The 12,079-nt window shown below is 37.4% G+C and overlaps 1 protein-coding gene across 4 annotated transcripts in view; it reads left to right on the top strand.

Moving 5' to 3' along the window:
* Positions 1 to 10,510, top strand: part of LOC120078734 (probable protein S-acyltransferase 23) — a 33,259-nt gene extending 22,749 nt beyond the window's left edge. For all 4 annotated transcript variants that reach the window (XM_039033042.1, XM_039033043.1, XM_039033041.1 and 1 more), the window contains 6 exons: positions 6,461 to 6,518; positions 7,856 to 7,933; positions 8,074 to 8,172; positions 8,526 to 8,604; positions 8,695 to 8,843; positions 9,867 to 10,510. In XM_039033042.1, coding sequence (XP_038888970.1) covers positions 6,461 to 6,518; positions 7,856 to 7,933; positions 8,074 to 8,172; positions 8,526 to 8,604; positions 8,695 to 8,843; positions 9,867 to 10,052 — 649 coding nt within the window. In that variant the 3' untranslated portion in view covers positions 10,053 to 10,510. The remainder of the gene's footprint in view (positions 1 to 6,460; positions 6,519 to 7,855; positions 7,934 to 8,073; positions 8,173 to 8,525; positions 8,605 to 8,694; positions 8,844 to 9,866) is intronic.
* The last annotated feature ends 1,569 nt before the right edge of the window (positions 10,511 to 12,079 follow it).

The following is a 12,079-nucleotide window of genomic DNA, read 5'->3' as shown; positions in this document are numbered from 1 at the left end:
AATCTCTAATTGCCTAGCTTATTCAAAAAGCCCGGTAACTTCTTTCCCTACTTTATCTACAGCTCAATTATTTTTTGGAAACCCTGCTAGCTGTATTGTAGGAGAGAAATTAAATGGCCATAATTATTTTTCGTAGTCCCAATCTGTGAGAATGGCTCTCGAGGGTCGCTAAGTTCGAGTATTTAATTGGCGAAATACCAAAACCTAGACAAGGCGACCCTCAGGAACGCATATGGAAAGGAGAGGATTCTCTACTTCGATCTATGTTAGTAGGGAGTATGGAACTCCAGATTGGAACACCCTTGATGTATGCTGCTACTGCAAGGGATATTTGGGAGGCTGTGAAGAAGTTGTACTCCAAACGACAAAATGGAGCTCGACTGTATGCACTCCGTAAACAAGTCCATAAATGTGAACAGAGGACCATGGACATCACAGCTTACCTCAATAAGCTGTATGTGATTTGGCAAGAGATGGATTTATGTTGAGAGTTGAATTGGAGTTGTTCATGTGGAGGAGTTTTGCACTATCAGTCCGAAGAGACAGATCGGGTCTATGATTTTTTGGCAGGACTTAATCCGAAGTTTGATGCTGTGCGAAGTCGAATTCTGGGAACTCGTCCAATACCCTCCTTGATGGAAGTGTGTTATGAAATCCGTCTCGAGGAAGATAGGTCTAGTGCCATGAATAATCCAGTAATTCAATCAACAGATTCTGCTGCGTTTAAAGTGTCAGGAACTGACAAACAAACTGGAAAAGTACCTCCGGTCTGTGACCACTATAAGAAGTCTTGGCACACTAGAGCAATGTTGGAAGCTACATGGTCGTCCTCCAAATGGTAAAAGACGACAATCAGGACCTGGACGAGCATTAGCAAGTGAATCGACAGCTGGTCATCAACCACAGAATCAGGAGACGAGTTAGAATGGCTCTAGTACAGTGGGTGTCAGTGCAATCGCACAATCAGGTACGCATCACTCTTGTGGCCTTGTTAGTATAAACGGTAGAAAACCATGGATTCTAGACTCAGGAGCTACGGATCATCTAACTGGCACATCCGACCAGTTCTTGTCTTATTACCCGAGTGCTTGAATGAGAGGATCAGGATCGCTGATGGATCCTTCGCCCCAGTGGCCGGGAAAGGCCGTTTATCACCCTTTGAGGGTTTTGCNGGAACGCATATGGAAAGGAGAGGATTCTCTACTCCGATCTATGTTAGTAGGGAGTATGGAACCCCAAATTAGAACACCACTGTTGTATGCTGCTACTGCAAGGGATATTTAGGAGGCTGTGAAAAAGTTGTACTCTAAACAACAAAATGGAGCTCGACTATATGTGCTCCGTAAACAAGTCCATGAATGTAAATAGGGGACCATGGATGTCATAGCTTACTTCAATAAGCTGTCTGTGATTTGGCAAGAGATGGATTTATGTCGAGAGTTGAATTGGAGCTGTTTGTCTGGAGGAGTTTTGCACTATCAGTTCGAAGAGATAAACTGGGTCTATGATTTTTTGGCAGGGCTTAATCCAAAATTTGATGCTGTGCGAAGTCAAATTCTGGGAACTCGTTCAGTACCCTCTTTGATGGAAGTGTGTTCTGAAATTCGTCTTGAGGAAGATAGGTCTAGTGTCATGAATAATCCAGTAATTCAATCAACAGATTCTATTGCGTTTAAAGTGTCAGGAACTGACAAACAAAATGGAAAAGTACCTCTGGTCTGTGAACACTATAAGAAGCCCTGGCACACTAAAGAGCAATGCTGGAAGCTATATGGTCGTCCTCCAAATGGTAAAAGATGACAATCAGGACCTAGACGAGCATTAGCAAGTGAATCGACAGCTGGTCATCAACCACAGAATCAGGAGACGAGTCAGAATGGCTCTAGTACAATGGGTGTCAGTGCAATCGCACAATCAGGTACATATCACTCTTGTGGCCTTATTAGTATAAATGGTAGAAAACCATGGATTCTAGACTCAGGAGCTACGGACCATCTAACTGGCACGTCCGAACAGTTCTTGTCTTATTACCCGAGTGCTGGGAATGAGAGGATCAGGATCACTGATGGATCCTTCGCCCCTATGGTCAGGAAAGGCCGTTTATCACCCTTTGAGGGTTTTGTTTTCCAAGACGTTCTACATGTGCCTAAAATTTCTTACAATTTGTTATCTATTAGTAAGATTACCAAAGATTTGAAATGTCGTGTTATCTTCTCACCTGATGTTGCTATTTTTCAGGATCTGAACTCGGAGATGACGATTGGCATTGCTTGGCATGATGGGGGGCTCTATTTCCTTACTGAAGATGCCTCCTCTAGGATTTGTGATAGGACTAGTTTATTGTCTTCCTGTTTTTCCAATTCTGAAACTGATTATATGTTATGGCACTTTCGTCTCGGACATCCGAGTTTTCATTATATGAAATATTTTTTTCCCCATCTATTTCATAATATTAATGTTTCTAACTTGAAATGTGATGTGTGTGTTCAAGCTAAACAACCTCGCGTCTCGTTCAAAACCTAACCTTATAAGCCTTCGAAACCCTTCACCCTCTTTTATAGTGATGTGTGGGGTCCGTCTCCGGTTACGACCACTACTGGCAGACGGTGGTTTGTAACCTTTATAGACGACCAACTAGATTAACTTGGGTCTTTCTCCTTACTGACAAGTCCAAAGTCACCTTTGTCTTCCAGCAGTTCTACAATACTATAGAAACCTAGTTCAATGTAAGAATCACCATTCTTTGGAGCGATAATGGTCGGGAATTCTTTAATAATAACTTCGGGGAATTCCTTGCCTCTAAAGGAATAATCCACCAAAGTTCACGTGCTTAATTCCGCAACAGAATGGCGTGGTTGAACGGAAAAACCGTCACCTAATTGAGGTTGCTCGGTCACTCATGCTATTCACATCTCTTCCGTCATACCTTTGGGGAGATGCTGTCTCGACAGCAACTCACTTAATAAATCGAATGCCTTCTCGGGTCTTAAAGTTCCAAACTCATTTTGACTATTTCAAAGAGTCATATCCTGATAACCGCCTTACCCCTGATGTTCCACTTCGTGTGTTCGGGTGTGTTGTGTTTGTCCATACCTATGGTCCTAATCGAACCAAATTTACCCCTCGAGCTCAGAAGTGTGTTTTTGTGGGATATCCCCTTCATCAATGCGGGTACAAATGTTACCATCCTTCTTCCCGCAAGTATTTTGTCTCCATAGATGTCACCTTCGAAGACCGTCCCTTTTTTCCCCTTAGTCCTCTTCGGGGGGAGAGTATAAGTGAAGAGTCCAATTGGGGTCTAAGTCTTTGCCTGCCAGACTTACCTGAGTCTGTTCCCGACACAAGTGTCAATGCTCCTATTCTTCCTACCGAGCAAGTCCCATGGATCACGTACTATAGGAGGAATCTTAGAAAGGAAATAGTGCCTCTGATCACTTCTCCGACCCAGTACATGAGTCAGAACGAGTGACAGTTCCAGGTACGAAGTCTTCTATTCCTAATAATGATAACATGTGTGTTGATAATGTTTGTGTTGAAAGTAGTGTAAGCAGAGACAGTATCAAGAATGTGATTAATGTGGACACTGATCACAATGATAGTACTGACAGTAATAGTGATAGTACTGAGAATGTGGTTGGTGCGGGTGAAGGCAGTAACGAACCCTAGGTTTCGAACGAAAATGTTGAAGAAGATACAGATGAGACAAAGCAGGATACTGAGTATGATGAGAAGTTAGAAGATCAGAAAGGCCCAGATGAGACAAAGCAAGATACTAAGTGTGATCCGAAGTCAGAAGAACAGGAAGATCGTGATGCCTCTCTTGACATTCCTATTGCTTTGAGGAAAGGAACGAGATCTTGTACCAAGTACCCAGTGTAGAGTTATATGTCTTATAGTAACTTGTCTTTGGTGTTCAACGCGTTGACTACTAGCCTCGACACTGTTACAATACCAAGCAACATATATGCAACTATGGAAATGCCTAAGTGGAGAGCCGCTGTCATGGAAGAAATGAAAGCTCTTGAAAAGAACGGCATGTGGGAACAGGTCACTCTTCCTGAGGGACACAAGACAGTTGGTTACAAATGGGTGTTTATTGTTAAGTATAGACCTGATGGTACGATCGACCGATACAAGGCATGATCAGTGGCCAGAGGTTTCACTCAGACCTTTGGGATAGATTACTCAGAGACTTTCTCTCTAGTAGCAAAGTTAAATACAGTTCGTGTGCTTCTCTCGGTTGCAGTTAATAAGAATTGGCCTTTGCACCAGTTTGATGTGAAGAATGCATTCCTTAATGGGGAATTAGAAGAAGAACTTTACATGAGTCCACCTCCAGGGTTTGAAAAACAGTTCAGTCGCAAAGTTTGTAAACTGAAGAAGTCTTTATATAGGTTGAAACAGTCTCCGAGAGCCTGGTTTAGCAGATTTACTACATTTGTAAAATTGCAAGGGTACAGTTAGGGACATTCAGACCACACCTTGTTCACAAAGAAGTTTGTGTCTGGGAAAATGGTAGTTCTGATTGTGTATGTTGATGACATTGTAATCTCGGGGGACGATGCTTTAGAAATAGACAGATTGAAAAAAAGGATGGCTGAAGAATTCGAGATCAAGGATATTGGAAGGTTAAGGTATTTTCTCGGAATGGAGGTGGTCCGATCAAAGGAAGGCATTTCTGTCTCTCAATAAAAGTATACGCTAGATTTTGCTTAAAGAGACAGGTATAACAGGATGTAAACCAGTTGACACTCCTATGGAAGCAAATACTAAACTTAGTGACCTAGCAGTAATGCACCAGTTAACAAGGAGAGGTATCAGTGTTTTTCGCATACCAGATATCGCACATGCAGTAAGTGTGGTTAGTCAATTTATGCAGTCTCCTTATGAAGAACATATGAAGGCAGTGGAACGAATTTTGAGATATTTAAAGGCTTCTCCAGGCAGGGGATTAATGTTCAGAAAGTCAGACAGACGATGCATCGATGCCTATACAGATGCTGATTGGGCAGGCTCAGTGGTCGACAGAAAGTCGACATCGGGTCACTACATGTTTGTTTGGGGTAACCTTGTTACATGGAGGAGTAAAAAACAAAGGGTTGCCAGAAGTAGTGCCGAAGCTGAGTACAGGGCCATGAGCCTTGGGATATGCGAAGAAATGTGGCTGGAAAAGGTCCTAATTGATCTTAACCAAAGTCATGATGGGCCAATGAAACTCTATTGTGATAAAAATGTTGCTATAAGCATTGCAAACAACCTTGTTCAGTATGACAGAACGAAACATGTAGAGATTGACAGGCATTTTATCAAAGAAAGACTTAACAGTGTCAATATCTGTGTTCCCTATGTTCCTTCTAGTCAGCAGATTGCAGATGTACTCACAAAAAGGCTATCATGAACAACTCTTTGACTCATGTGTTAGCAAGTTGGGTCTCGTTGATATCTAAGCTCCAACTTGAGGGGGAGTGTTGAAAATAGAATATTTGCCCTAGGGGTATTTTTGTCTTTTCATGTGTACTATAGGGTTTCATCTTTTTCTATTTAAACTGTAGCCTCTTAGCATTATTCTGTATCACATTATTATAATAAAAGTTCTCTGCACCCTGGTTTTTTCTCCCTGTACTAGGGTTTTCCACATAACAAGTATGTGTCATTTTCTCTTATGTTTACTTTTCATCAATATATACAATGATAAGAGCCAAATATAGCAAAGATAATCCACGATAAAAATGGAAATAAAGAAAGAATGAATACTAATTACAAGAAATCCAAATCCAAAGAGAATACTAATTACAAGAAATCCAAAGAAAATAAGGGACAGGAGGAGACTTTACATATTAAACACAAACCAATAAATAGATGTAAAAACGGGTTTCATTTTAATTTATGAGTTTTTTTCTCTTTTCTTTTCGTGATGTATACAATTTTTTATTTCATTATGTTTAAGAAATCGGATGTGGCAAATTTGGCTGTATCTAATGAACTTATAGAAGATTAAAACCCATATTTAACGAGAAGTTAGCTACAATTCAATACATATAAGAATGGGTTTTAAATACGGCCTAGATTAAAAAAAATCCTTTTAGAAGACATTGATTTCAGTCCTTACATTTGATTCAACTCTTGAGAGGTTCATGGAACTCCCTCTCTGAGATGAACTATGTTAAATCTTAAGTTTTTATTTATTCTATTTATTATTTTTTGAATAAAACGACCGCGGGGTGGGGGATTGAACCTCCGACACAGAGCTGGTTCTTCATCCCCCTCCCTATATGTTTACCCTGCCAACTGCCATAACTATTTTTGGAGTCAGATCAGCAGAAATGATATCAATTTATAATATCCTTGATTCATACCGAGGATAGGATACTGTATCCTTTTTTGTAATCTTTAATCATGATTAATGAAATTATTCCTCATCTTAGGAAAAAAAATGATAATCTTTTGCTATTTTGTGCAGCGAAGATCCAGGCTATATAAAAAGACCCGGAGAGTTGGGCAATCCTACCAATATAGAGGTATTTGTCCCTCTATTTGAGGAATTTCAGTGTTTTGATTTTTACTTTCAAATTCCAGTCTCTAGTGCCGTTAGAAGGTGTTTCTAATAAGTTGCTCGTTTTAGAACCAAAGATCTCTTGAATATATATTTGAGAGAGACAAATTGCAAGAGGATGAATGGTTAATGAACAGTGGGGAATGCAAGGCCTTCATTTAGATTTTACTTATTTTTGGAGGAATAGGAAGGCCGATGATTCTGTTTATTTTTTATTATCATTTTTAATAAGGAATAATTTCATTGATGTGTGAAATTTATAAAAGGATATAATATTCATGATGATGATGGTTACAAAAAGTTTTCCCGATTGATCATAAGGGTTGTCATATATTTAGGAAAGCAAAGAGGAGAAGAACTTTTGCACCAAGAAATAGCAGAGTAAATGACAAGATCGAAGACCACATAAAAGGGATGCTCCTTATCCAAAATGGCTCTTTGGTTTATTTCCTTCCAAAGAACCAAGCCACTTAAGTACCACATTGGTCATTCCATTCTAACCAATGTGGGACAAAGGCATCCCATACTACCTTGTTTCCTAACATATTGATTGCCCTGGGGCAATTTCCCATGGGAAATTTTGATCTTCGTAGAAAAGGGACCATTGGGATTGAGATGCCATCTCCATGAATTATCCAAATGCGAGACATTAGTTGGGACTAAGTCCATGCTGAGGTCTGCCCATTCCATAGCCTCTTCATCTTTCAGGTTTCTCCCAAGTCTCAGGTCGCAAAAGCTGCAATTATCATTCCATACCTCGTTCACCGAGGCTTCTTTACAGTGTGAAAGTCTAATAAAATGGGGGTAACAAGTTGCTAACGGAGGCCTTTTTACCACTGGTCTGTCCAGAATAAAGTGGAAGCGCCGTCTCCAATAAGATGTATTCTTCTGTTAACAAGATCTTGCTACTTGACAATATTTTTCTATGGTCCTTTGGCAGAGGCTAGGGAAGCCCACTGGAGGAAAGTTGATGAGCCAATGAAAATAACTACTCAGTTACTTCTATTAGTTGAGTTAGCTAGGGGAGAATGATAATGCTTTATCCTTTGGTTTGTCTTATATGCTTGAAAAGAAAAGAATGTGGGTATCACTCAATATCACCTTACAGAGACAAAAATTCCCCACCTTCAATCTGTGTTCGCTTGCGAGCTACCATTTCTTTCTCTCTTCTGCTATTTATTTTATTTTATTTGTGTTTCTTCTTCTCTTTATTTGTTGTCATCTTAAACTTGTTCATTCATCTTATTACTTGTAGTTTACTATTACTTTTTATTTCATAAATGAATATTTTGCATTTTTCAGGATCCTTTGTTGAGCATTGATCTCAACAATTCTTCAGTATGGATGGGGAATTGGTCTCAACTATGCCCCACATGCAAGGTTTATCTCAGAAACCCTTTGATATTTAATGATGTTTAAAAGAATATAATTTTGTGGTATAATTGATGACAACATTCTCTCTGGTGATCTAAGTTGGTATCTTTTCCACAAAAAAATTGACATTATTACGTTTCTTTCAGATAATTAGACCTGTTCGTTCGAAGCACTGTCCTACTTGTAATCGATGTGTGGAACAGTTTGACCATCACTGCCCATGGATATCTAATTGCGTGGGGAAGGTGAGAAGTTGTGCTTGTTCTTAATTTGATCTTGAATGTGTTATTTTTTTGTGGATCTTATTCTCCAAATTATACCGACAACTAGATGAACTAAGGATATAAGACAACTAGACAAATTATATAGACAATGCTGTGCAAACTATTGTAGTTATTGTATATAATAGATGATCTAAGAGACACATCTGGATTACACAGCTCCATGTCACTCTTATCATTACTAAGTAGGATACTTATGGAACTTCCCTTATTATCATTTTTTTTTCTTTCATATTTTAGTTTCATTAGGCATTGTATATGTACCCAACTGTTACCTGACAACTTCATTCTGTTAATTTTTTCTGATGCTCTTGCAGAGGAATAAACGGGATTTTTTTGTTTTCATTTGCTTGGGAACTTTGACTTCATTCCTTTCTGGCTATATTGCCATACAAAGTATGTCATTTGGGACAAGTGAATGATACAAGTTTGTTTAAGACTTCACTTTTCTTCTGAAATTGATATAAGCTTTCTCTTCTATTGCAGGAATCTGTTCCATGCCTTCAGCATTGCCAGCTGGGGGAACTTGGTTTCATCATGTGGTAGTTCATTATCCTGGAGTCATTATATTTCTTTTTCTGGATGCTGTTATATTTATTGCTGCCACAACTTTGACCGTAGCTCAGGCATCTCAGGTAATTGTCAAAACCATCAGTATCACTGTGGCTCAATTTTCCATAACAAGACAGTCTTTGTAGTCGCATCGTCTGTTTCTGGCATCGTTTAAAGCCATATATATATCTGAGGATGTTTTGGACCAATTCCTTTCTTGATAGGATTGGACTATGAAATTTTTTTACTCTTGACATTCTGTCAACATCACGCATTTGGTAACTCAACCTACTGGATTGAGTTTGAAGGAACCTGTAGTCTACTTTCTCAACCTGTTACCAAATAACCGTGCGGTGTATTTTTAGGAGATTAGAATGAATAAGCAACTCAATTATAACCACCAAGGGTTTGGTATGTGATCTTGGTGCGTACAATAAAATGCATAGGGACTCTAAAGAAATGGGTTAAAACCCCACAATGACCACTTATCTAGGGTATCAAAATCTTATTAGTTGCTTGGCAACCAAAGTTGTAGGATCATACAATTGTCCCATGAGTCAATCAAGGTGTGTATAAGCTTGAAATTTATGTTCGTAGATATTAAAGAATGGAAAAACTTGAAAAAAAAAAAAAGAACTCACTACATTGTTTGAATTATCAATTGTGTGATACCATCCGCCTTTTCCTCTGGTTAAATTCTGTGAACCATATGGTAACGTTGTGTCCTAATGGTTTTTCATGGAATTAGCATCTATTAGTCCTATGATTTCCTCAAGGGATGAGCAATTTGATTATAGCCAAAAGTTCCAATAGAAATTGATATCAGATAGTATCCACAGCATTAGAGTAGAGACTTGGACTCTACTAATAACTACAAGCATACAAGAAGTATGCTGGCAAAACAAAAAGTCAAAAACTTTCCAATTTAAACATAAATCTTGAATAGAAAGGTCTTCAAAAAGCTGGAGAAGAGAACATGAGGAAAGAGAACACCATGAGCTCAACTAGCAACGATGAAATGTGTTAGATACTTAACATTATCATGGGTTTACCTCATTTCCAAACTAGCATGCTAATGTTGATAGAACGATGATTCGTTGATGCAGATAGCACGAAATATCACCACTAATGAACTGTCAAATGCCATTCGCTATGGATATCTTCGTGGTCCAGATGGGAAATTTCGGAATCCATATAATCATGGATGTCGAAAGAATTGCTCTGATTTCTTCATTCAAGGCTATACAGACGACGAGATTGCTTGGCCTCCATTACAACGTGCTGCCAGTTAGATTGATTGCCATTGCACAGTTTTACGTAAATCAGTCATATGCCTGGACTTGGCATCTCAAACCCCCGAAGCTGATTATTGGTCTACGGTGTTATCCGAAATCCAACTGTTGTTGATATACATATACGAATGAATTAGAATGTTGATGCTGGCTAACCGATAATGTAAACCAGGAAATAGGATAGAAATGAAAGGTCACAGATAGATATTGTTATAAGTTGCATTACCAAATAATGATGTTATCAACTGACTGTAAAATTCATTTGTTACAGTTCTCATGTAACTTGGAAGCTCTGATTTCACACCTGAGATTTGAATATCCTATCTTGTTTCTCTATTATGGGAGCATACTGCTTTTCTGGCTTTATCTTGGTGTAAGCTCTCTAAACCTTAGTGTAGTTTTGGGTTTTCTTTTGTATGTGCTAATTTGGAAGGTTTTTATGTAACTTCCTTTAGCTTGGTTTGCGAGTTCTCCCTTTTCTACTTTTATATACTTCATACCTTCGATGAAAAAGATCCTTTCTTTTTTAATAGAAATTCTTTTAGTATAATCGAAGACCTTGTAGGTTCTTGCACATGAATTCGTGCCTATCTATTGAAAATATTTTCTATACTATAGGTGAAATATATTAGCTACAAAAATAATTTGGTTGGGAGAGACTTAAGATGCTGTCTATACAGGCATAAGGCATGCAATTTTGTGTATTGGCTGACTTTAACATGGATCGATTGGTTAAGGTTATATCAACAACGAAGAGGTCAGATGGTACTAAAGAGTCATATGAAGGAGATATTCATCAAGTACTTTAGTAGACGTGGATTGTATTATGTTATAGTAGATCTTTCAAAATTAACATTAAATATAATCCAAATTTAAAATGGTAGGAAGTATCAAATTCTTAATTTTAGGAAAATATTGATGAAAATATTGATAAATGTGGATGTCCGTGTATATTTATGAGAAATTTATGAAAATAAGAAATTTAAAAATAATTTAAATTAGTGAATAAATATTTGTGATAACAAATTAACATATTTATTATTTGTATTATATTTATATTAGTGATAATTTATTGTTATTTTTTATATTTCATGGATTTTTCTATGATTATCGATTCATATCTCATGTCGATGTCGAACCTATAGAAATTAGGTGTACATGAGTTGGGTTGAATTGGGTTGAGGGTATTTTTTGGTTTGGCAATCCAAAAAATCCAAATAAAGCCACCAATTCAACCAACCCTTAAAATTCGGGTTGGGTTGGATTGTTGGGTTATAATTTATTTTTTTAAATTAAAAAGAGGGCTGACAAGAGAAATAACAAATTTTAAAGTTTCATTTGGAAAAATGGCAAAAAAGTTTCAAATTGAAAAAATAGAAAAACAAATTTATATTTAGAAAATACTAATTATAAAATGACAAACTACCATAAAATAACAAAATTAAGTACAAACGAAAAAACATACACTGAATTTTAAAATTTCATTTGGAGAAATGACAAAAAGGTTTCAAATTATAAAAATAGAAAAATGAATTTATATAATAGAAAATACTAATTATAAAATGACAAACTACCCTATAACAAAATTAAGTACAAATGAGAAAACATACAATATTTAAAAAACAACTCGAATATCACAAATAAAATCTATCTAAACATTTTAGAACCATAAATACACAATATCATTAAGTACAAACGAGAAAACATACACTGCTTAAAAAACAACTCAAATATCACAAATACAATCTATCTAAACATTTTAGAACCATAAATACACAATATCTAAACATTCCAGAAGCAAAAATTAAAAATTTAACATTTCCGGCTATCTATAGAATGGGTGTATGCAGAGGGAAGATAGGCGGTGGGGATCATTAGAAACTTGTGGATGTTCGTCCACAACGATGTATTTTCTTCAAGGGGAGAGAGCAAAGTTGATTATACCAGTGAAGTTGTTGGCAAGTGAATATTTGAAGAAATTACAACTTCACGATGATGTGACCATTGGAAATATGATTGCGTTTGAC

Source organism: Benincasa hispida, chromosome 5 (assembly GCF_009727055.1).
Source record: "Benincasa hispida cultivar B227 chromosome 5, ASM972705v1, whole genome shotgun sequence".
NCBI classification, from domain to species: Eukaryota; Viridiplantae; Streptophyta; class Magnoliopsida; order Cucurbitales; family Cucurbitaceae; genus Benincasa; species Benincasa hispida.
Note: the sequence above shows the minus strand (reverse complement) of the source record. Positions and strands in the feature narration are given on the sequence as shown.